General features: G+C 37.9%; 2 protein-coding genes across 2 annotated transcripts; both read left to right on the forward strand.

Annotated features, from left to right (window-relative positions):
- The first annotated feature begins 412 nt into the window (after positions 1 to 412).
- Positions 413 to 10,234, forward strand: LOC128860166 (uncharacterized). Its single transcript, XM_054097458.1, has 3 exons — positions 413 to 506; positions 9,555 to 9,682; positions 9,763 to 10,234. Exons 1-3 carry the CDS (start codon positions 489 to 491, stop codon positions 9,986 to 9,988), a joined length of 372 nt encoding a protein of 123 aa, XP_053953433.1. The 5' UTR covers positions 413 to 488; the 3' UTR covers positions 9,989 to 10,234.
- Positions 10,235 to 13,903: 3,669 nt separating this feature from the next.
- LOC128855469 (uncharacterized) lies at positions 13,904 to 18,170 on the forward strand. The gene is made up of 3 exons (XM_054090404.1): positions 13,904 to 13,921; positions 17,760 to 17,887; positions 17,945 to 18,170. Exons 1-3 carry the CDS (start codon positions 13,904 to 13,906, stop codon positions 18,168 to 18,170), a joined length of 372 nt encoding a protein of 123 aa, XP_053946379.1.
- Positions 18,171 to 26,346: the final 8,176 nt, after the last annotated feature.

The raw sequence follows: 26,346 nt of genomic DNA on the forward strand, positions 1-26,346 counted from the left end.
AAAGATTTATGTAAATAGTAGAAAAAAATGCACCTGTCGATAGTGAAGTACCTGAGTATAAAATGTGGAAAATACTACTCATACGACCGTCGATTGTTCCATTGTTTATTTGTTGTGATAAGAATAATTAAATTTACAAATTTATTATTATAAAGTAATATAATATAAAAAATAAAAATAGTTGATTTGTTGCTAAACTCTTACTATTTAGTTTTGCATATGTATGTGTGTATGTATGTATGTATGCTTGCCCATTGTGTATTCTTAATTATATGTTATACCAGCAAATTTGTTTGTGGAAATATGTGTGCAGCCATACCCATACATACATACATATACACACATATGTATGCCTATGCTATGCTATGCTATGTCTCTTCTAGTCATATTACATCTCTTGATAGATGTGAAACCAAACCGTCAAGCGAAGCTCTTGTGATTACAATGGATCAGTCGATATTTTGTTCTTGAACACTTTGCAACGCGCCATGGCTGCTGTAAAGCTGGTTAGTAGCCTACCAACAACGTCACCCACTAGCGATAGATTTATCAGATGAAGGATGCAAATTCAAATTGTGATTTTTATAGTTTGATTCAGTGTAACTGCGGCAAAAATGTGTAAAGACAAAAACAACAAAAATTTTATTGAAACAAAAACAAAAAAAAGAGGAATGAAAGTTTTATTTTATTTGCTTTTTATGGCTTTGATACCGATGCTTAGTGCTTGTTGATAAAATAGTGTTTCATAAATTGTGATAATAGAGGCTTCTGTGAAGAAAGTAAAATCACATTTGTTTCTTCTGAAATATTATATTATGGACAGTTAAAAAATTAAGATGCTATGAATTAAATTGATAAAAATTAATTCTAAATTTAAATATGTAGTAAAACTTAATTGATAAAAATTGAATTGTATAAATTATACCTACAAATTATAAAAAAATATAAGCATAAACTGAACATAGTCAAGCTTTTTCCGTGAATTTCAGATAAATGAATTTTGGTTTGAAATGCGAAAGTGAAGGCTGATGAAAATATGGAGGAAATTCAGTTAGTTTCGGCTTCGTATTCCATAAAATTATTTAATATATTAATTAATATTAAAAAAACACACTAATTTATAAACAAAATTTACAAAAATAAAATAAATCTATATAAAATCACGTAAGCGAAAATAAAACTTTTAATTTTAGTTTATAAATTTAATAAGTAAAAATATAAAAAAAAAAAATTATTAAATAAAAATTAAATTTACTTTTAACTGAATGCTGTAGAATATCTTTTGCCTGTGTGCTTGATAAACAAATAAATAAATACAAAATATCAGGTCAGTCCATAAGTTCGTGCGTATTTTACCCATCATTTCACTTTTGTACGATTTTTGCATACAAAAAATTATTCGCGGAATATAACGGAACTCCTTACATTTTCTTTAATATATTGTGCATTAAACAAGTGCTTTTAATCGCAGATAGAACCACGTGTTGTTAAAAAATAAAATGGAATCTTCGAACGCGTATAAGAGGCATATTTTGTATTTTTTTTATAAAAGTGGTAAAAATGCAACATATGTTGCTGTAGAACTAAACACGGTTCCGGGAGAGGATACCGCATGTGTAAGGACTGCGCAAAAGTGGTTTTTAAAATTCCATAGTGGTAACTGCGACGTGGAGGATGCTCCGCGCGCTGGTCGTCCTGAAGTCTTTAACTCCGACGCCTTGCTCGAACTCGCGGAAGCTGAGCCAAATTTAACAGTCGATATGATAGTGGATACAGAGGTTAAATTCATCGCATGGAACGGTTCATAAGCACCTGGTTTAGTTGGGAAAGGTTTCAAAGCTGAGAAAATGGGACTTTCCATCGCCAACCTTCAGCAAAGAGTGAATGTGTCTTCCCAGCTGCTGCAACGGCTTGAAAATGAAAGTTTTTTGAACCGTATCGCTACTGGTGATGAAAAATGGGTCCTTTATAATAGTCCTCTTCGCAAATGCCAATGGTTAGATAAAGATGAAACACCAGAACCAACCTGTTGAGATGGCCTTCACCCCAAGAAGATTCCCCTGTCTATTTGGTGGGATATGGCCGGTATTGTTTATTATGAACTTCTGGAACCAAGCCATTCCTATCAGGTATCAGACCTGAATGAGGCACTCAAAAAAAAGTATTGTTTCACCACGACAACGCAAGACCTCATACCACAAGGCAAACATTAGGCAAGCTGAACGAGCTCGAATGAGAGCTAGTGCCGCATCCACCATGCTACTGTGGGCAAAAAGTAAGGTGAATTTGGTTGTAAAATGAAAAATCTTTATTTATTCTTGTAAATCAATTTCATCCCATCCCCTTCAAAATAATCCCCTCTCGATGAAATACACTTATGCCAACGATTTTTCCAATCCCCGAAACATGCCAAATAGTCCATTTCCGGTGTAGCCATCAGCACCTTCTTCGATTCAGCTTTTATCTCCTCAATCGACTCGAAACGCGTTCCCCGGAGTGGCCTCTTGAGTTTTGGGAATAGCCAGAAGTCACACGGAGCCAAATCAGGCGAATACGGTGGTTGCGGAAAGATATGCGTGGAATTTTTGGCGAAATGGTCACGAAGAACGAGTGCAGTGTGAGACGGTGCATTATCGTGATGCAAAAACCAATGGGTTGTTGGCCCATAATTCTGGTCTTTTTAGACGAATTGCTTCACGTAAACGACGCATAACGCTCAAATAATATTCCTTATTAACAGTTTGGCCAGGTGGAAGGAATTCATAGTGCACCACACCACGAAAATCGAAAAAAACTGTTATCATGACCTTTATTTTTGAACGACTTTGACGTGCTTTTTTCGGTCTGGCCTCGCCTTTAGCACGATATTCGCTTGATTGGTCGATTGTTTCAGGGTCGTAAGCATAAAACCAAGTCTCATCTGCCGTAATGATGCATTTGAGCTTGTCCTGATAGTCTGAAAGCATTGTATCACACACATCAACGCGACGACTTTTTTCCAAGAAATTGAGAGTTTTCGGTACCAAACGAGATTTGACTTTTCGTAGGCCCAAATGGTCTTTCAAAATGGTTTTCACAGATCCTTCTGATATTCCGATCATATCAGTGAGGTCTTTAATAGTCAACCGACGATTTTTGAGCACTAACTCCTTCACTTTATTGACGAGTTGGCTAGAGCGAAATTTTAATCAAGCGAACTCTGTCAAATAAATTCACATTACTTTTTGCCCACAGTAGTATATCCGGATATGGCACCTTGTGGATTATTACCTTTTCCGTGGACTTCAATCCCATATGAGTAACAAGAACTACTCCTCAAAAGAAGATATTATATAAAAAGGGATATCGAAGCGTATTTTGGCTCCAAGGACAAAAAATATTTTGAGCAGGGAATTAAAAATTTGCCTAAACGTTGGGAACATAGTGTAAATAATGAAGGAAAATATTATTGTGTATATTATTGATTAATAAATACTTTTAACATCTTTTTTATTAATTTTAAAACCACCTTAAAAAAACGCACGAACTTATGAACTGACCTGATATTTAGGATAAAACAAAAAATCACTAATCACAAATTTACATGCAAAATAAAGCATTATAAAAAAATTTAGGCTAAAATAAAACTTTAATATTCCAGTAAGTTAACACCTCAAAAAAATTAAGATTAAATACAAATTAAATTTATTTTAACTAAAAGCTCTAAACTTACTTTGGGTTTTCCGGTTGATAACAAATAAATAAGTAAACAATAAAAAAATAAATTAAAAAAATAAAAATATTGTAAAATAAATAAAAAATAAAAAAATATTTATTAATTCATAAATGTGTAACAAAATTCTGGAAAGATATTCAAGATATTAAGGGGTTAGAGGTAGTCAGAGGCCCAAAAAAATGATTTTTAATATTTTTTTTTTGCTAGTCAATTACTTTATTTTACAAAAATAAAAACATACCATTAAGACATCATATTTCAATTTGACTTGATCAAAATTAAAAAAAAAGTATTAAAAAATATAATTTTAATTTGAATTTAACAAACATTTCCGAGGTATTATTTTGATTTGTTACATAGAAAGTAATTTTTTACCTGCATGGAAATACTTGTTTGGCCCCAGAAAGTTTCAAATTGAAAAAGGTAGAGAGATAATAAAGTCACACAACGTTCCAAAGAGTGGTGCATTGGCACTAAAGCCAATCTTACTTAAAAAAAAAAAAAAAAATAAATAATTGGCGCGTACACTTCTGTTAGGTGTTTGGCCGAGCTCCTCCTCCTATTTGTGGTGTGCGTCTTGATGTTGTTCCACAAATGGAGGGACCTACAGTTTCAAGCCGACTCCGAACGGCAGATATTTTTATGAGGAGCTTTTTCATGGCAGAAATACACTCGGAGGTTTGCCATTGCCTGCCGAGGGGCGACCGCTATTAAAAAAATGTTTTTATTAATTTTGCCTTCACCGAGATTCGAACCAACGACCTCTCGGTGAATTCCGAATGGTAATCACGCACCAACCCATTCGGCTACGGCGGCCGCCCAATCTTACTTAAGCCAACGCTAAAAATCCTAAAACGACGAAAATTTCTGCATGGAAAATTAAACTCTATTCTTTCTTGTCGGGTAGCCGGGTAGTCAATTGCGCCATTAACGAGATCAAACATAAATGATGCTGCCTGAAGAAAACATCTGTCATTTAATGGGAAAAGACTAATCAATCGACAATGAGATACGTATGATGATCTCTGGCCAGAGAAATTAATTGAGTGAATATAGTGCGAAACGCACACACATTTTTTGAGCTCTCAGACTGCTCAGACTGCAAGACTTCTGAATCACTAGAATTTTTTATTTCAGCATAAATTTTTGAACCATCAGCATAGAGAAGAAAATTAGCAAAGGAAAAACATGAACAGATATTATTGACAACAAAACAAATAGCAAAGGTCCTAAAATAGTACCTTGAGGTACACCAGAGGTGGCATTAAACTGCTTCGAAGAAACTCAATCAATAACAACTTATTATTAAATGGGATCGAATCCAATCAAGGAGATTCGAGTGAAAACCGAAACAGGCCAATTTAGTTACTAAAATCATATGGAAGATTTTATCGAAGGCTTTAGAGAAGTCCGTGTGTATTCATTCTGGAAGCCTGCGTAGGTACGTAGGTGAAATGGTTGAAGTGCCGGTTCGACACTCCTCAAGTACCAATAAAGCGCCGTTTTGATACCATTATGAGACCTCCAACAGGCAGATATCTACAGCCAGCCAGGGCTGTGAACGTCCAGTAACCGTAGTCTTATAGCTGTCAAACCCGGACATTCACAGAGAAAATGCTCAACAGTCTCCTTCTCTGAAAGGTTCTGCAATGGGGGTTAAATGGTAACCTTAGCTTTTCCAAGTGCGAGCCGATCGCCCAGTGACCGGTAAACTTAGCTACGAGTTCGGAAATTGAATGGCGAGGAGTCCAAAGGACTTTCTGAGTCCTTAGTATATCGTACGAGTATTGGGGCCAAAGGGTTTTCGAAATAGCACATGAAGAAATAGAGCTCCATCTTTTCTGCGCTTTCCTGAGAAATAATTTGTGCAGTTTCCCATTAGCAACTGTCAGCGGGATGTCGATGGCCGGGTAGGAGGTCTCTGATACCAATTCAGTTGACTCCTTTCCCATTAGCAACTGTCAGCGGGATGTCGATGGCCGGGTAGGAGGTCTCTGATACCAATTCAGTTGACTCCTTCCTGGCAAGCTCATGAACAATTTCATATCCCTCTATGTTCCTATGCGCTGGAACCCAGATCAGAGAAATGTTCCCTGTAGTTCCAAGAGATTTGATCTCCTCCTTACAGAAATTTACTAGTTTCGTTCTGCACCGTGTGGTCGTCTGAGCCTTAAGCGCGGCTTGACTATAGGAGAAAATGTTGATATCTTCCTCGCTCCCGCGTTCCCTAAGCATTTTGCATGACTGCAGTATCGCAAAGACTTCTGCTTGAAAAACACTACCAGTGTTCGGCAGTTTAAAGGAGATAGATAAATTGGCTGATTTAGACAAAATCCTGCTCCGACTCCCGATTCCCTATTGGAACCGTCAGTGAAGACAGAGGTGCAAGCTTCGGTGCAGATTTTCCCTTCAATCCAATCCTGCCTATTTGGAAAGGTTGCCCCAGGTCGACCCTCAAACCTGCATCGCAATCTTCAGGAAAAACTGATAAGTTAGATAGATTCCATAGATCGTGCAACTTCAAAACCAAGCTGTCTGAGACTAGTCAGGCGTTTTACGCTAAAATATAACTTGTCTTTGAGAACACATTCAAATAGTTTATATACGGCAGTTAATTTGGAAATTGGTATGTAAATTACCATTCCATTCTTTTGTAAATTGGAGTGACTGAAGTCAGCTTACAATCATCAATTAATACTCGATCAGCTAAGGTTTTATTAAGAATAAATTTAGGAGCACTGATTTTGATAATAAATTTTAATATATTTATCACATGTTGGAATCACGTCAAAACTAGTTTAAAGCCCCCCGGATTCAACAAGTTGTGTAAGCTCTCTTAACTCGCAAAAAATTCAATGTAAATTTTTGATGGAATGCAAATGCGGGAAGCTCGCGTTTACCATTACATCTTTGCATTAAAAAAGCAACAAGAAATGCAATCATCAGCAGCAAATGTGTGGAACACCTGCATTTTATTCTTTCGCTAGATATCTATAAGTAATAATTGTTTTTTGCTATAATTTAAAACATATCTTTATTATTTGTGCATATTTAACTAAAGCAACGAGATTACTCAAGTAAAAGAGAAGAATCGAGTACAAAAACCTTATTCTGAGATCAAGAATATACGTGAGTAGTCCATTGGTCTTAAGTTGCAAAGGATTTGAGTATAAAATTATCTAAAAAGTACTTTACTTATCAGTGAAAGCCTATTCAAAATCAGTGCTGCAATTTTGGTTGAAAATGCGACATGTCGTATGAGTGATGTTTCCCTTTCGTAATGCTTAATTACTAGGGCAAGGCCAGACATGCACTATACATCAATTTTAAGCGCTTATAAATGCCTTTTAAAACTTAAAAAATGCTCTTAATATGCTGAAAAAATTAAAATTGCTCAATTCAATATTAATTAGTAAGTGAAATAATATATTGTAATACAATAATAGTGAAATAATACCGTAAATATTAAAATATGCTTTGTTGCATAGAGAAAGTGCGCATTGCTTTGCGTCATACCATACGGAGACGTAAGCGTGACATTAAGCTTCAAAACCGGTCTTTTGAGTTTTGTATTTTATGAGCTACAGAGTTCCAAAACGGAGGTAAAGAAAGCGAAAGCTCGATACAAACTTTAAAACTACTTCAAACAGAAAGTGAAAATTCGGAGCATACAGCTAAACTAATTTGTGCTGCTTATGTGCTACCAAACCATCACAAGCCATGACGAGAATGAGACTGGACTGGAACCCGCAAGAGACCAGGAGTCGCGATTGGCCAAAGAATACTTGGAGAAGGTCGATGTTGCGCGAGCTAGCAAATGCCGACATCAAATGGGACTACACAAAAATAACCCCACAGAATTGTGTACGATAGAAGAGTGTTGTCGAGGCTCTATGCTCGCGAGTGAGCAAGGACACAAAAAAAAAAAAAAAAAAAAAAAAAATAAATCTAGGGTCTGTCAGACTCACGCACGGTAGAAGTGAAACTTCTAAGTTGGTTGTTCCATGCATGGGAGCCCCGGTTTAGATCTCTCCCCCCTCTCTCGTGTTAAATTCAGGTTTTCATTTTTTTTTTTTCAATAAAGAAAAATCAATAGCCGTAATACGTATATTCCTTCGATTTAGCGATATTGTTAAAAACTATTAAGAATATCGCTTCGTTCAGTGCGAATCACAGGTCAACGCAATATCCTAACCTCGCTTCACACTTAGTGAACGGCTGATGCACGGCGTGGGTAGTTTGCTATAGAGCAGTGCTGTCCATCCCATACATCAATTGATGACACGTATTCTTACTCTCCATCGTTCAGTCGTTAGCAAACCAGCAACGAATAAACAACACGTTTGTCCGCGACGCTTAATGTATGCAATACAATGCCCTGTGAGAACTTTTTTATGCTAGAAAGTGCCTTTGGCGACTTGCAATGCCTTTTATGTTACAAGTCGTTCAAAGGAAGCTATAGATGTAATATCAAAAGGCATTTCGATTCCTCCCACAACAATTTTCTACTCCAATCCAATATTTATTTATTTTGGTTTAAATTTCCCACTGGGCTGCTCCCATTCTCTCGTTCTCACTTATACACTCACATTTTTCATTTTGGACAGCACTGCTATAGAGCAAACGGGAGAGAAAGAAAGGCATTCGAGAGAGAAGGGGAGAGACGGCGTGTCTCGGTGGCTCCCTCACATCATTCAGCGCTTGCGATGCGAGAGAGCGACAGAAAGAGCGAATAGGCGAGAGTGGGAAGGAGCAGCTGCTCCTTGGCCCCGCCCATTTGACAGATTTCGGTAACGCTCCGAACTTACCGTTTCACTCGCCTATTTTCAATCTGCCTTGGGGCCCCCGACGCGCCTAAAGAAGTTTCACTTCAAAAATCTGTTACCCAATACAGGATCGCAACAACAGAAAATGGGTAATATGAACATAGAAGATGAGGTATATTTTTTGAGGCCAATTGTCAAAAATGTCGATAAAATCATAGAAACCATTGATTCGAATCAGGAAAGCAGCATTGTATATATATATATGTATAAATTGCTCCTCCTCCTATTTGTGGTGTGCGTCTTAATGTTGGTCCACAAATACAGAAACCTACAGTTTCAACTGACTCCAAACGGCAGATATTTTTATGAGGAGCTTTTTCATGGCAGAAATACACTCGGAGGTTTACCATTGCCTGCCGAGGGGCGACCGCTATTAGAAAAAATGTTTTTCTTTATTTTGGTGTTTCACCGAGATTCGAACCTACGTCCTCTCTGTGAATTCCGAATGGTAATCACGCACCAACCCATTCGGCTACGGCGGCCGGGGAAAGCAGCATTAGCTTGAGAAAAAAAAAAATAACTAGGAATCATTTACATAAGAATGATTCCAAGAAAAAGGTTGATGTATGGGCGCCACATGAATAGGAGCGATTTAATGATTGAGCGAGCAGTGCTTGGAAAAATGAGCTGGTAAATTTTATTTTTATCAATAGTGAGAAGACTTCTCTTTAATCGTCGAATCACGAAATTGGCCTCAAAATGGAATGGGTGAAAAGTTATCAGACAAAACGACGTTTAATTGATCTGAATCGGATAATCCAAAATAAGATAACAGAAATGATCAGCATGTTTTTTATCTAACTTTTATTGATTAAAATGAAAATGCCAAACATCGAATTATGAGTACAGATCGCAAGTCGGAGTTACACATATAAGTAAACGAAGCAAACTACTAAAAATATTTGATATGCAATTTGATCTAATCAACATTTTATCGCTGCCATTCGAATTGCGTTTTATCGTCAAACTATTTCCACATTCACTATATTTCATTATTATTTTTTTACTTTCAGTTACTTTTTGTATCCATTCTGGTCACCATGTCCTTATCCGTAAATGCCGGACTTCTGGACTATATTTATCCTGCCCTTATGACGGAGTTTTATAGTCAAGTGCCCACCAAGTTGGGATATCGTTTCAAGTATGTAGCGTGCCCTTAAAAATACAGTTCTCCTTGAATTAATTGTATTATTAATTAAATTTTTAAATCCTTTTATGCAGCTTGGAGGAGCCAAATGGCAGCAAACGTGAGGAGATTGGCGTGGTCATGAACCCAGACACGCCGGAAGAGCAGCTTGTGATAATGGGTATGTACACAGTGTACGACGAGAAGACCGATACCGAAACGGTGACGATGTACACAGCCGATAAGGATGGTTACAAGCCAAGATATATGATCAAGAATCGTAAAATAAGTGCGAAAGCCTTAATGTCCAGTGCGGGTTAACTGATAATGTAACCGATTTACCAATAAATCTGGGCTGGCGTAGAATTACACATACATACTTACAATAAGTACATTGGCTTTTCAAGCGAAATATAATTTCATTTATTTTTCATTTATTTAAGTTATATTCCATTCCAAATTTTTGATAGTTAAAAGCATACAAAAACATACATACATATGTACATATATATTCATTCACTACATTTCAAGTAATTTCAAATAAATTGAATTTGTTACAAAAATAATTTTAGGTTGTAAAATGGTTTTAATATTGTATAAATTGGAGATGAGTTTCAAAAAAGTGTAGATGGGTCTTAATGAATTTGGTGACCCGTGAAACAATACCAAGTCCACAGGCCAAGAATTATATAGACTTCAAAAACATATATTCATGCGTCACATGTGCTATGAGTACAACCTCCGACGATGGCCTAAATGCTATGCTTGATTTGCTCCCCCTGGATCTTAAGATATAGCAGGAAACAAAAAAAGCAATGTGTACATAGACTCCTTAAATATGGTTCCTGGCTCAAAAACGGCACTTCGGGAGACAGAGAAATCTTTAAGATGCTATCTGAGCAGTATCCTCTGATTTTGCACCTAAGGACGTTCTTACGCCCACAAATTTTATGCATATTTTCTTTACCGAGTCGGATGGTTCTTAAACGTATTTAAGTATCATTAAGCTATGGGAGGAATGCCAACTGTTTTACAAACGAAAATTTGAGCCATTCTGAAAGTAGCAGAATAGTTAATTGAGAGGAGATGCAGCGGGAATCAGATTGGAGTCTTTAGTGGCAGTCAGGTTGCACTGAAGGCCCTGGACAACAAGAAGCAAACCTCAAATATTGTGCAAGAATGCCAGAAGAAACTAATTTTTTGGTGCACGTAAATGAAATTTCCGATGAATTGGCCAACTGCGAATCAGTGATTACCCTAGAAGGAACAAAGTCAAATCAATTCTACAGGAATCATGAATGGGATCAGTGCTTATCGATGCAATTTACATAAAGAGCGTTGCAGCACTACAAAGTATTTTGTGATAAGACCGAAAAAAAACTGTCGAATTTCTTCTGAAACTTCGTAAAAAAGTGGTTCGGTTGAGGGTCGGTATTACTACAGAGAACAACCCATGGGGTCAGCATATGACTACCATTGGAATCATTGAGGACCCGATTTGCCTGTCTTGCTTAGAGGGGCCGGATAACACTGAAAATTTTCTCTGTGAGTGACCTGCCTTTGTTAGAGCAAAACTAGGAATTTCGGGTTCCGATGTCATGAGATCGAGTAAAATTCGTTATATCAAACTGGATGATATTTTCAGAAAATCCTCACATCATCAACATTTCTAGAAAATCCTCACATCACAAGCTATCTCTGTCTCCATCTCTGTTCTATCCTATCTCTTTGTTTCTGTTACTTCTCCCTTTTCCACCTTGATTGTCAACTACTACTTTCCAAAGCTTCGAATGCAATGCACATTTTAGCGTGCGTGTTTTAGGAGTTACTATTCTATCGGTGCTTCGTAGCTCGCCTTTTTAAAATTTTAAATTTCAAGTAATACCGATATTTTTGATGAATCTTATCAGTCTTTTCAACGACTATTACGGCTCTTGAAGAATTGGTCAACTAAAATTTGTGTACTAGACCTTAGCACCGGAAGTGCTGAATGGATTCCGCTCTTCCATAATAATAAACTTTCTACAGAAATCGTTATATAGCTTCTCTGAATCTTGTGCTCATAAGATCGTTATTCCAGTGAATTTTAGTGTTAGCAGTCACAAATTTGTTTTTGGGAGTCTTGATGAATTTCATGTCCTTCGTTTATCGAATACTGGTCAAATGGAATGTGCGACTCTGCAGGTGTTCTGATTAGTTTAACTGCTGCCCGAACTTGTGAAAACAGGATACTCAGAGAGACTAGTGCGCTTGAACTGGGTGCCACAAATTTGTCTTAGACACTTTAAACGGACATTCAATTGCTTCTTCATTTTCCAGCACACAAATTTGTCCTACGACGCAGAGTTACTGAACAGACATTGACATTCTTAAGCACAAATTTTGAGTTATTTTGAGATACCGTAGAGTCTGTAGTCTGTAAGTCTGTATGCTTTTCTCAAAAAATCGCGGTAGAAAAGTCAGATTCACATTCCTATGTCCATATTTGAACCACTTGGGAATATTGAAATTTCGCTATGAGAAGGATATCAGATTCTCTGTTAGTTGTGTCGTGGAAGCGAATATTAAAATTGTGACCAAAGCCAAGCTTCGCGATCTGCTGGTCGAAGCTTCCTTTTTCCACACTAGTTATTTGTTACGATGCAGACATGGCCTGACAACTGCAACTTATTAAACGCCCTTCATTTTTGGGCAATCTTAGTTGCAGAAAGTCTGTTTGCTTGTAAACCGTATTTTTTAAGAGACTATTTTTTCTAGAACATCTCAATCCTCCAAAGACCTTCAAATTTTAATTTTGTGGGGTTGCTTGAAGAAGGGGTCAAAACGAGCCAATGGAAAATTTTTCATATTTTACCATAAGCACACTCAGAACGTTTTGAGGAGTGAGCCATAGTTAAATTGTTTGCAGTGGCTTTAAAAAATCATCTCGGCAAAGAAGTTCGAAATTTTTGAATTATGTACTAGTCTGTGTCAGAAAAAAGGCACCGCGAAGTATAAAATATATATATTTACATTTTTGTATATGAAAGTATGTACAAAACTACGAGTCGCAATTACTCTATAAGCCGTGTAGTCTTCATCGTTGTCAAGTATAGCCTAGCATCTTCTTCATGCTTTGGACCAGCTTTTCTAGTCGACAAACAGGACTAGATTTTGCGAACTTGACACACAAGTTGCTTTAAATCATGGACTGGCCTTCCGGCGAGATGCGACTTCAAAGTTCCCCACACATTTTCAATGGGGTTAGCGTCTGGGGACTGGAAAGACCAGTCCAATACTGTCACGTCATTTTCTTGCTTTGTTGTTTCTCAATGTGCTTTTCTGAGAGAAGTGGTTTTGATGATGTGGAACGGTAGAATATATTCGCCTCCTTCAGTCGACATTCGATGGTGTTGATACTCACATCTATTCCCTTTTTTACAAGAATTGATCGTGTTTGGCGTAGTAACAAAGAAGGGTCCCGCTTAAAAAGTTGGACGATAACTTTATTCTTTTTGTCGTCTTTCGCTTTAAGCCGCGCTCGGAAAAGTTATCAACATTTTTGTACACTTTATACCGCAGATTCGACAAGACACCTAACTTTTTGATTTTTAATCACCTTTGGAGCCTCGGCGTAAGATAACGTGCATTAAAATACCGCCTCGAAACGCTTCGCGTACTCGAAAGTTTCGAACGACATTAACCTGAGTTAGCACTGGCGTCGTATCCTTTGAGTGCGACTATTACGCAGCAGAAAGCAGAACGAAATATATCTTAAAGTTACAAGAAAAAACCGGTTCTTTTCTTCTGACACGGACTGTAGATTAAGTAGACTAGAATGCATCGCTTTTAATAATTTGTAAGCGGTTGCCTAGCCAAATTAAACTCAGTTTTATAAATTTTAGATTTTTTATTTAAAATTTACTAAAGTGCGTCACCGTTAAACTGCGCCAGCTCTGCTCTGTCTTAATGCGAATCATTAAGGCTACCTACCATCTATGAAAGCCTTAGTTTATAAATGAATTTACTATAGTTATGCGCCCGCTCTCAAAACTATTTCACTTAAGATAGTCAAATCCACAGTCAATGGCGTGACGTTTACGATTTTGTCACCTTGATCTTCTCTTCTCACCAAGAGTGGTTCCATACGCACAAATATGAATATTTTAATTCATGCGAAAGCAGACCGATGCGAAATGTTCGAACGTAAAATTGATTATGTTTCAGTTAGTCTTGTGATCTTCTGCGAGCTTCATCATGGCATCTCCAAAAGTGGTAAGTTTTAACTGAAAACGTAAGCGAATAGAAAAACTTACTAAAAATGTGCGTAGAAATTTAAAAAGGGTAAATAGGTATCCTTGAATTTCAGTTTTTTTGGTGGATAAATAAAATAGTTGTATCTATGTGCTGAGTTATTTTATGCGCTACGTTTACAAAGAACACCGATTTCGGGTAATTGATTTTAGTGCCAATTAATTGCTATAAAAAAGTAAATGAAACAAAAAAATCCAATTTCGCGTTGCTCGCTTGCTCTACCAACAAAATTTAGTTATAATTATACAATTTGTCAATATGATTTCATATTACACACATATATGCACATTTATGATAATCAAATAAAACTAGTTGCACGTCCAGAAGGCCATTTTAACCATCTTCGCGCTCTTGACTTTTGAATACAAATGCCTATGTACACATATGTACATACACACATACTTATTTATGTTTATATGTATATTGGTGATTTGAAATGTTGTGAAACTTGAAAACAGATTAAGCAAACTTTTTTGTTTTGGTTTGACGCTGCTAAACTGGAAACCGCTGTCTATTAGTAATTCACTAAAACAGCCAACATCAAATGGCATTTTCAATATTTATGTTCAACTGTTTCTTTGAAAAATTATATGATGATGATAATTGATTGCAAAAATGAAAAAAAAAAAGTTTTTGTACACCTTCACATTTTTACAAATTCTTCATTTCATTTGAGTAGCATTAATTGCGGACCAGCCTGTAGCGGTGTTCATTGATATGCGGCCATGCAGGCGGCCACGCTTCAATCGAAGCATTTCAATAGATTGCTTAGAAGTTTTCCCGATAGTTGAGTTAATGTTAACTACACGATCTGGTTTTTGGAGAAAATTTAATAATTTCGAGATTTATTCAATTTTGGCTTAGACTTTTTTCAAGTGAAATATTATGTATTCGGTTTCTTTAAAAAATTTTATAATTTTTTTTCAAAATTTGTAGGATAAAATATACTTAAAAAATAAAAAATTCAGCAATCTCGAGATTTTCGGATTTTGTAATTTCTTAGTAAGCAGTGAAATGGTGACACAAAAATCCCCTTTTGTTATTCATTTATTTACTAATCAACAGGATGCTTACTGACTATAAGATAGGTAGATAGGGTTTTCCAATAAGAAGTGTTATTTTCATAAAATATCAATGGTTTCGTTGCTTGTGTGGCACGTAGCGCCGTCTTGTTGAAAATAAACGTTGTCCAGATCAATACCATCCAATTCCGGTCATAAAAAATCGTTCTCATCTCTCGATAGCGCAATCCATTCACCCTAACTGTTGCTCCAGCTTCATTTTCGAAACAGTAAAGTCCATTGACTCCGCCGGACCATTAACCGCACCAAACAGTCACTCGTTGAGGATAAAGACGCTTTTTAACAGTAACTCTTGGATTTTCTGAGCCGTAAATCTGACAATTTAGCTTGTTGACGAATCCACCGAGGCGGAAATGCGCCTCATCACTCAAGATGATTTTTCGATGGAATTCCGGTTAATTTTCATGCATTTCAATGACCCAATCAGCAAAAACACGACGTTGTTGATGAACAGCCGACTTGGGTTCTTGTGTTAACTGGACTTTAAAAGCCTTAAAGCCCAAATATTTATGCAAAATACGGTGTAATGACGTACAGGGTTGCCTATATTCGACGAACCCGACGGATTTCGATGACTCTTTGGGCCCATTCCAATAGACGAGGCTTGTCCGCAGGCAACAATCTTTGCGTCAATTGAATCTTATACGGGAATAAATGCATATCAATGCGGGTAATTCGTTGTAAAGTGGTCCGAGCAAAGCCCAACTGCTGAGAACGACGATTTTGGGATGTCCTTGGCGACGCCTTGGTCGGTTTTGATTTAGCCTTTTTGGATTAGAAAGAGCTTCACCAGTCGAAAACCCTTCGTACAAACGTTTAATGGTGTTCATAGAAAATCGCAATTTTCACATTATTTAATTTTTTATACGCACGTTGAGTTTTCACAATTGACTTCTTTTGTTGAATGTAAATTTCAACAATTTGGGAGCGCTCGCGTGAGGTGTACTGTTCCATAGTAAAAATCTGCTTGGACTGACGCTTTCAATGCGGTATGCCATTAAGCTATCTGACGTCTCTGTCAAAAGATACAGGGCTGCCAGATGGGTCCGTCGAATATTGGGAACCCTGTATGTGGAATGCCTACCTGCGTTTTCTTCAACACTTTCGGCTACAACAGCAATATTTTCGGTTGTTCTTGAGTGAAATGCACGGGTTTCAGTCCTCACATCACTAACTGGTCCCAACAGCTCGAATTTGTTCATTAATATCTTTATTGCGGTCCGACAAGGTGCTTCACGATGACCCAAAAATGTTTGAGTTTCACGAACCGTCTCTGCCAAATTTTCACCATTTTTATAGTGAATTTTAATAATTTCAATGCGTTGTTTAAGCGTGTATGGTTCCATTTTTATTAATGGCGTGGTTTCTACTTGTCAAATATTAAAAAATGACAGCTGCATAAGTGACATCTACCGAAATAGCGGGCTATTCAAAATAAAACCCGTTATTGGAGAACCCAGTAGTCGCTGGAAGCCAAATCTGGCGAATATGATGGATGTGGAAGCACTTTCAAGTTAAATTCATTTAATTTTGCCATTGTTCAAAATCATCAACACGTTCTTGATTTTGGCCAACAGTGAGCAACCGCGGCACCCACTTTGAACAGAGCTTTTTCATAGTCAAAGGCTCATGCAATATAAAGCCAAGACGATCTTTTGGTATCGTTGCGATGTCAAATAACTCATGCAACTGCACTTTTCGATCATGCAAAACAATTTTGTGGATTTTTTGATGTTTTCTGCTGTTACCGCCTCATTTGGACGTCCACTGCGTTATGCATCATTGGTGCTCTACGACCACGCTTGAAGTCAGCGAACCACCGTTTTATTGTTGTTTCTGAATGAGGGCTCCCCCATAACGATTTTCAAGCCATTGTTTCGCTTAAACAGTGTTTTCCCCATCAAGAAGCAGTGTAAAATTAAATCAGGAATGGTTAATTAATGGTTAATGGTAGTAAAGGGTTAAGGTATGGGCCTTTAGCACTGCGACCATATTGATCTATTGTGCACCCTATGCTGTCTATTGACTGTTAAATATGCTTATGAATTGTACCAGCTCCTTCTGAGGGAGTGATTGTAGGTCTTCATCTATAAACATGAACTTGTTTAAAAGTTTTTTCCTTCTATGCGTCAACCCCGGACATTCGATGATGAGATGTTCTATAGACTCCTCATCTTCGCAGCAAAATCTGTAGGTGCTGGTGTTAGTTATGCCTAATTTATGTAAGTGTTTGTTGCAGGTGAAGTAACTCGTGAGGACGCCTGTGAGAGTGCGAATGCTCTTTTTGTTTAACGTGAGGGCCATGTTAGCTCTTTTAGCATTGCAACTTAAGAACTTTTTGGAGTGGCTAAGACCCTCTGCGTTGTTCCAATGCTGATTTATTAGAGTTTTGGCCCAGTATTTTACTTTTTGTTTTAGGCTGGGATTAGGTCCGACGAAATTTACATCTGCCCCTTTTTTGGCTTGAAAGTCTGCCTTTTCGTTGCCGTCATATCCCTCATGTTCTGGTACCCAAATTAATGAGCCATTGTTTTTGGATGCCAGATTATTGAGAGCCTTGTGACATTCTATGAGAGTTTTTGAGTTGTAGGTATAGCTATCTAAAGCTTTTAGAACTGAAATCCTTTTAGAAATCCTTGTAGTAAAGTAATCGTGTAAATTTCGGGATCGCAAATATCAAAACAATTTTTCCTAATATCAGCAAATTTATTTTCCAGTTTTTCGTTGCTGCCGTTTTGGCAACTTTCGCCATGACCATAAATGCCGGTTTGCTGGATTCCTTATATCCATCCTTCGTTACGAAATTTTACAGCGCAGCACCCACAAAGGAAGGATATCGTGTGAAGTAAGAGAGTATTTTTTAATAAACTATGAACATTTTATTAGTAAAAAATCATTACAGCATAGAAGAGCCCAATGGCAGCAAACGTGAGGAGATTAGTATGGTAATGAATCCAGGCACAAAAGATGAGCAACGTGTGGTAATGGGCTCCTACACGGTTTACGACGAGAAGACCGACACCGAAACGGTGACGATGTACACAGCCGACAAGAATGGATATAAGCCAAGATATATGTTGAAGAACCGTAAATTAAGTCTAAAAGCGCTAAAATCCTCGGTTACTTAATTTCTTGTACGAAATGTATACACTTTTAAGAATAAAAAAAATTTTAAGTTATAATAGGCAGATTTTATGTAATTAGACTTGAGGGATATACAACTCTCAGAAAGCGTTCAAAAATGTTCACTGATTAATTATTTAAGAACCTAGTGAAGTGTGGAGTTAAGCTCTTCAAATAAGTTAAGCGATGTTATTAAGCTTTAACAAAGTTTAACCTCAGGCCTTTTCGCCTTTTTGGGAAAAATTGCTTTTGTTCGGAATAGGAAGCACAGTTCTGCGTGAATGGCTGATATTCGCAAAACCACCTCTTCGGCAACTCCAATCAACCCCATCGATCGTCGACTGAAGGAGGCGAACATATCCTATCTTCCGACATCATCAAAACCACTGCACTCAGAAAAACACATTGAGAAACAACAAAACAAGAAAATGACGTCACAGTATTGGACCGGCCGTCCCAGTCCCCAGACGCCATAAGTCAAGATAGATTTAATAACCTTTTCTGATTTCTTTCATTCGAATACTTCGTGAAGTAAGTTTTTCAAAAATTTTTGATTTTTCATGCTTGTGAGTTGTAATGTAAAGGGGATGAAATGCCTAAACGGAAGCGACGAAACCAAAAATGTCCGTATTTAACTTTTACAGTATCGGCATCATAAACAATATATATATATATATATATATAGGGTGATTTTTTAAGAGCTATAGGAAAGCTTTTCAAAAAAAACACACGTAAAATTCAGAAAAATGCATGAAATTTTTATTTAAATCGATAGTACAGTCCATATAATTCAATGTTTGCAGATTATTTCAGGCAAATGTTGACCGCGACTGGTCTTCAAATGGTTCATCCGCTCCTGCATTTTGGGCAAAAAAAGTTGGATATCATTTCACGGTAGCGCTCACAATTCACAGTTACGTTACGATTCGAAGCATTTTTGAAGAACTACGGTCCTGATCCAAAAATGAGCTTCGTCGCTGAACACAATTTTTCGATAAAAAAGTGGATCTTAAACTTTCTTAACAGAACATGCATTTGTATATTAAAATTCAATGATTTGCATTGTTCGTTTGTAAGACGATTCATGGTTAAATTATAGACCAAACTGAAGATGTTTAACAGTGAAACAAAACACGAAACGTGCGTCAGCTGTTTAAACCAACTTTTTAAAAAGATAATAGCTAAAAAATCACCCGTTATTTAAAATCTTGAATGAACTCAAAAATATAACTTTCGATTCTGATGTGACTATCATGAAAGGATCGTGACATGTACTTCGTCTTTATTTATAGTGAGGGCCGTTGGTCTTGTAGTTTGTACTAAGCGCATGAAAACGTTCGGAAGAGCCTCCCTAATCTCTCGTAAGAATCACAATGCCGTCAGCGTATGCGCATATTTGCGTCGATTTATAAAATATTGTGCTACCTGGATCTATTTCATATATTGCTGAATGCAGTGTTAAATTAAATAAAATCATTGATAGTGAGTCACCTTTCCTGACGCCGGATTTCATTTCGAATTTGTCAGATATTTCGACATTCATTATTACTTTAGCGTTTGAGTGTATAAGAGTTATATTGATCAAATTTTTGTTTTTTGTGGTATACCCAGTACTTTTACGTAGTAGTACTTTTTTTCATAAAATGTTAATATAATCCTTTAAGAATATGTCAAAAAATTTCTTATTTCTTATATTATAGATCATCAACCGTGACGACTCTATTCTTTGCGTTCGAGCGCTGGGATAGGCATTGTCACGTTGTATTCAAACTTTAGACGCGTTTTTCTCAAAACAAAATTTTTTGAATTGGCACGGAAACTCAAAAAGTTATTGACCGATCTCCCTGAAATTTTGCACACATCGTTTCTATGATATTACTTTCTATGTGAATTTACAATTTGAAAATTTTTGAAAAAATTATTTTTTCGAAGCAAAAATAGTAGGAATATTCGAACCAAAATTCATTTTTTTGAAGTATTTTATTCCGCGAAATTTTTTTTTCCTTTCTTTTTAATCCGTATTGAAATTATGACATTAATAAACAAAATAATTTTTGGGTTTTTTGTATTCAGGTCACTGACGCCGATTGAGAAGCCCCGCTGCGACATTCCGGGAAGAATTGAAAGTACATCCGCCATTTTAAATGATTAAAATAAAAAAAAGTTTTTGTATTATTTTAATATATAAATAAACTGTATACCAATTTTGAAAGAAATATATTGACTTCTTCAATTTAAATAATTTTAATAAAAATCAGGGGAAGTATGGCCGTTTACAGGTATCTGTCCCCTTTGTGATCTCCCACGATATCTTCTGCATACACATTTAGTTTATCATACAATATGTTTGATAGAATTTTGTAGCTTACGTTGAGAAGAGCTATCCCTATATATTTTACACAATTTAATTTGTCCCCTTTTTTATAAATTGGGACTATTAGGTTTGTGCATCATTACTTAGACATGCTTTCAGCTCTCCAAATTTGAAGTATTATTTAATGCATCTATCTTATCAAGTCTTCTCCGCAATATTTTATGAGCTCTGCGTTTATATATATACAGTCTTCAGCACCTGACTCGTAGTTTTTCAGCTTCTCTATTGCTCTTTTCGTGTCACTAAGATCGGGGTCTTTTAGCCTATTTTCTACTGTGTAAACAGTACCAATAGGCGCGTCATTTTTATTATTATTTAAGAGTTCGTTAAAATGTTCTTTCCAGATATTTAGCATTTCATTTCTATCACTCACTAAATCACCATTTTTGTTCTTGCAAGCCATCAATCTCGGCTGGCATTGGCTCGTGTGTTGCTTTATCCTGCGGTACAAAGATCTCGTTTGTTTGTTGTGGAAATCTTGCTCTATTATTTCTAGCTGCCTTTTGAATAATTTTTTTTTGGTTTTTCTTTTCGTTTTTCTTTATATTTTTGTAAGTTTCTTCGAGTACTGTTTTCGAGGCAGGCGTTTCTTGCTTCATTCTTTGCTTTATTGAGCTCCCTACATTCTGCGTCATACCATTCGTTGCTAATAACAGCTTTTTCGCCAACGGTTTCATTTGTAGCATTCATTGGAATGGCTTTTTTAAGGCTTTATTAAACTCGTATTCGCGCCAATCAAGAAAAATAAGTATCGCGATATGCACAAACTTCTTTCTGTCAAATGTATGCCAATCACTGAAGCAGATACGTTCCAGTTTGGCTTTTTTCCTAGTGCTATCTTGAATTCGCTCTTAAAGTTAATGATCGTTATTAATGTCGTTCCTGGGAAGTTAAGTCGCAGAGAGTTAATATCCTGATTTCATCTATATTTCGGGATGATGCGACTTTCCATTTCCAAATCTTTCGTGTACAAATTCTAGCAGGATGCATTTGGCTGCCTGCTCCGTAATTACGCATACCGCCTTAAACCAAAAAGTTCCCGCAACAACCGTCAGGTGTCGCTCTAAGTCAATTGATTTAAGTTCTGATTCTTTTGTTTGGTTACCACATCCTACCAAAATTGCATCGTATTTCTTGACATTTGTAAAAGTTACGGCATCTTAAGTAAATCTAACCCTGCACGTGACTTTAAAATTTATAGTCTTAAAAATGAAGTTGAGTTTTCAACAACGAGTTTGCATTAAAATTTGTGTCAAAAATGGATTCAAAGGTACGAAAGCCCTAGAAATGTTGGGAAACTGTCTCGGTAATGATGTTCTAAAGAAAACAAAGCGCATGAACACTTCAGAAGATATCGTGAATCCATCGCGGAGGCAAACGTAGTGGCAGGCCGTCGAAAATATCAATAAATTGAAAGAAAAGTTGATCAACAACCGTAAATTAACCATCAGTGAGCTGATAGAGAACATGAACATTGCTCATGGATCCGTTCAGGACGATGTAGTAAATGATTTGGGTCGACGTCGTGTTGCTGAAAGTTGGCCCCAAACGACTTGAATTCTATGAAAAAAAAAAATGTCGCGTTGATATCGCTAACGACATGATTTCCAAGACTTAATCCGTCCCAACATTCATCAAACGCAGTACCGGATACAATCCAGGCATCAAGCGAGTGAATGGAGGGCTCCTAATGAACCTAGACCAAAAAAACCACGACGTTTTGAGGCAAAAACCAAAGCGATGCTCGGTAAAGTGCACCACAAATTTTTTCTAGAAGATCAGACTGTTAATAGGTACTATTATTTGGGCGTTATGAGACATTTACATGAAGCAATTCGCCAAAAAAAAAGGATTTGTGGGAAAAGAACTCGTGGATTTTCCACCGTGATAGCGCACCCTCGCACAGTGTCATCATTATCCGTGAGTGTTTGACAAGGAAGGAAACGAATGCCAGTCAATAGCCATCGAATTCACCTGATATGTATGTCTGCCTGCAATTTTTTTCTGTTTGATCGAGTCAAACAAGCACCACGGGGAACGCGTTTTAATAGCCGAGAGGAAGTAGTGGAAAAATCGAAGACGGCTCTGATTATTATTATTATTACATGCCGGCTTTGGGCGCACAGTGACGGCTCTGGTGGCTATACCGAAAATAGAGCTGCAGAAATGTTTCGAAAGCTGGATCAAACGCTGGCATAAGTGCCAATTCCCCATAATTGGAGTTAATGGGGATTACCTTGAAGGCGATAATATCACTTTTGAGGAGTAAACTTGTATTTTGAAGTTTTTGAATATAATCCGTGCTACATTCTAGATACATATATATGTAAGTATTAGCATGAGTTCATGACTCATTCTTAAAAGTATGCGCATTTAACCTTTCCAACCCTAGCAGTTATTAGTCCTCATCATCGGTGGCGTGACGATCCGGGTTCAACCTTCGCCTTCCTTGGCAGTTATTCGTACCGCCACAAAGTTCAATGGTATTTCCCTAGTGACTATTTTAGATACCAATCTTTCTAATGAATAAGAAAACAATAAATGTTTAAAACAATTATATGAATTTATGTGCCTATGACTAGACTTCCAAATATGCGGATAAAAGTGAACGAAATTTGTGATTTCCTATTACCGGCTGACGAACTCGCTAAACACACACACAATTATTAATTCATATAGACGTACTACACATACAATGCATACACACATACATACATACATGTTTCATATAGCTGTTTATACCTAAGCGGAGATTTTCCCTCAAATTCAAAGTACAACTGGTGGCGCTTTTATGAATGAAAACTGCTTAGTATGTTGTTGTTATATTCTGAAATGTTTATTGTTGTCATAACACTTATTGAGCTGTTTTTTTCTGTTTGGGGTTTTTCTACATTTTCGCGACAGACGTACGCGTTCGAGATATACAACCATTTAGTGATTTCTTGAAATTTCGTAATCGTCTCTCTCTTCTCACGTTCTTCCTAATAGCATCATTAATGCTATTAGCCGTTTATTGTTTTTCGTGATCATCTGCGTACATTCTCGTGCGGTTAGGTTTTTATACCCGCGCACTTGTACACAAGGGTATTAAAATTTTCTTCCCATAACAGTTGTATGTAAGAGTATAAAGGAGTCAGGAGGAGATAGGAGTAACAGTAGGAGATAGATTTAGACTATACAAAGTGGCACATATTTAATCACTTTATCGGAAAACTTATGATTTTAGCAAATGGTGGCATCTTCTTCTTCTTCTTAATTGGTCCGATTTTGGCCGAGTTTAACAAATCGCGCCAGTCGTTTCTTTCCCGTGCTAATCGGCGCCAATTGGACACCCCAAGTGAAACCAAGTTTTTCTCCACCTGATCTTTCCAACGCAAAGGCCTTCTTCTTCCTCTGCTAACACCCGCTGGTACCGCATCAAATACTTTCAGAGATGGAGCGTTTGTATCCATTCGGACGACATGACCCAGCCAACGTAGCCCCTGGATCTTTATTCGCTGCGCTATGTCTATGTCGTCGTAAAGCTCATACAGCTCATCGTTCCATCCCCTGCGATACGCGCCGTTGCCAACGTGCAAAGGTCCAAAAATCTTACGCAGAATCTTTCTCTCAAACACTCCAAGCGTCGCTTCATCGGATGTTGTCATCGTCCAAGCTCCTGCGCCATACGTTAGGATGGGCATGATGAGCGTCTTGTAGAGTGTTAGTTTTGTTCGTCGAGAGAGGCCTTTACTACTTTACTACTTGGCCTACTTAGTCCAAAGTAGCACTTGTTGGCAAGAGAGATTCTACGTAGGATTTCAAGGCTGACATTGTCATCGGTGTTAATGCTGGTTCCTAAGTATGCGAAGTCCTTTACATCCTCGAAATCATAACTGTCAACGTGGGTGTGACGTGGGTGCCGATACGTGAGTGCGCCGACTGTTTGTTTGAAGACAGGAGGTATTTTGTTTTGTTCTCGTTCACCACCAGACCGATTCGCTTTGCTCTTTATCCAGTTTGGAGAAGGCAGAACTAACAGCGCGGTTGTTAAGGCCGATGATGTCAATATCATCGGCAATACGCTCTTATAAAATATTGTGCCTGAGCGATTAAGTTCTGCGGCTCGTACGATGCTTTCCAACATCAGGTTAAAGAAGTCACATGACAGCGAGTCACCCTGTCTGAAACCTCATTTGGTATCAAACGACTCGGAGAGGTCCTTCCCAATTTTGACGGCGCTACTGGTGATGAACAACGGCATTTTGCAAAGCCGTATTAGTTTTGTGGGGATACCAAATTCAGGCATCGCGGCATACAGATAACTCATTTTCGTACTGTCGAATGCAGCTTTGAAATCGACGAAAAGATGGTGTGTGTCGGTTCTCCTTTCGTTGGTCTTTTCCAAGATTTGGCGTATTCTAAATATTTCCACTTACACTTTCCGGGTGTTAAGCCACACTGATAAGGTCCAATCAGTTGGTTGACGGTGGTATTCAGCTTTTCCACAATACGCTCGCTAGAACCTTATAGCCGATATTTAGAAGACTAATCCCGCGGTAATTGGCACAGATTGCAGGATCTCCCTTCTTATGGATTGGGCAGAGCACACTTAAATTCCAATCGGCAGGCATGCTTTCATCCGACCATATTCTGCATAGGAGCTGGTGCATGCACCTTACCAGCTCCACGCCGCCATGTTTGAATAGCTCAGTCGGCAGTCCGTCGGTGCCGCGGCTTTGTTGTTCTTTAGCCGCGTTATCGCTATTCTCACCTCGTCTTGTTCGGGTAGCGGAATGTAAATTCCGTCGTCGTCGATTGGGGTATAGGGATCTTCACATACTCTGTGACATGCGCAACTATCATTGTTTAACAGGTTCGAGATGTGTTCCCTCCATAATTTAAGCATGCTCTAGACGTCAGTCACCAGTTCGCAGTCTTTGTGCTTACAGGAAAACGCTCCGGTCTTGAAACCTTCTGTAAGCCGCCGAACTTTCTGGTAGAATTTTCGGTCGTTGTTCCTATTTGCCAGCATCTCAAGCTCCTCGCACTCACGTATTTCGGCCTCTCGTTTCTTCTGTCGGATAACGCGTCTCTCTTCCTTTCTTAGCTCTCTGTAGCGATCCCACATAGCTCGCGTTGCGCCCGATCGCAGCGTGGCTCTATAGGCAGCATTTTTCCTTTCTGCGGCATCATGATATTCCTCGTCATACCAACTGTTTTTTCGGGCTCGCCGGCTGTTCGGCTGCAACAAGGTATTGATCCGAATCGATGTTGGGTCCTCGGATCGTACGTACATCTAATACACTAGAAGCGTGTCTTCCATCTATCACAACATGATCGATCTGGTTTCGCGTTTTTGGACCAGGAGACAGCCAGGTAGCTTGGTGTATCTTTTTATGCTGGAATCTGGTGCTGCAACCTACGATGTTTCGGGCCCCGGCGAAGTCGATCAGCCTCTGTACGTTACCGGATGTTTCGTTGTGCAGGCTGAATTTTCCGACTGTGGGACCAAAAATTCCCTCCTTGCCCACCCTGGCGTTGAAGTCGCCAAGCACGATTTTTATGTCGTGACGGGGGCAGCGCTCATAGGAACGTTCCAAGCGCTCATAGAAGGAATCTTTGGTCGTATCGTCCTTCTCTTCCGTCGGGGCGTGGGCGCAAATTAGCGAGATGTTAAAAAAATGGACTTTGATGCGGATTATTGCGAGACGCTCGTCTACCGGAGTGAACGACATTACTTGGCGACGAAGTCTCTTTCCCACAACAAATCCGATACAGAACTTGTGCTCCTTTACATGGCAACTGTAGTAGACATCGCAAGGTCC

This window comes from Anastrepha ludens, chromosome 2 (genome assembly GCF_028408465.1).
Source record: "Anastrepha ludens isolate Willacy chromosome 2, idAnaLude1.1, whole genome shotgun sequence".
Classification (NCBI taxonomy): Eukaryota; Metazoa; Arthropoda; class Insecta; order Diptera; family Tephritidae; genus Anastrepha; species Anastrepha ludens.

Excerpts from the sequence above, each read along its gene's own strand:
- LOC128860166 (XM_054097458.1), top strand. Across the intron at positions 9,683-9,762 it reads AAGTTGGGATATCGTTTCAA|CTTGGAGGAGCCAAATGGCA; the intron begins GTATGTAGCGTG and ends CCTTTTATGCAG.
- LOC128855469 (XM_054090404.1), top strand. Across the intron at positions 17,888-17,944 it reads AAGGAAGGATATCGTGTGAA|CATAGAAGAGCCCAATGGCA; the intron begins GTAAGAGAGTAT and ends AAATCATTACAG.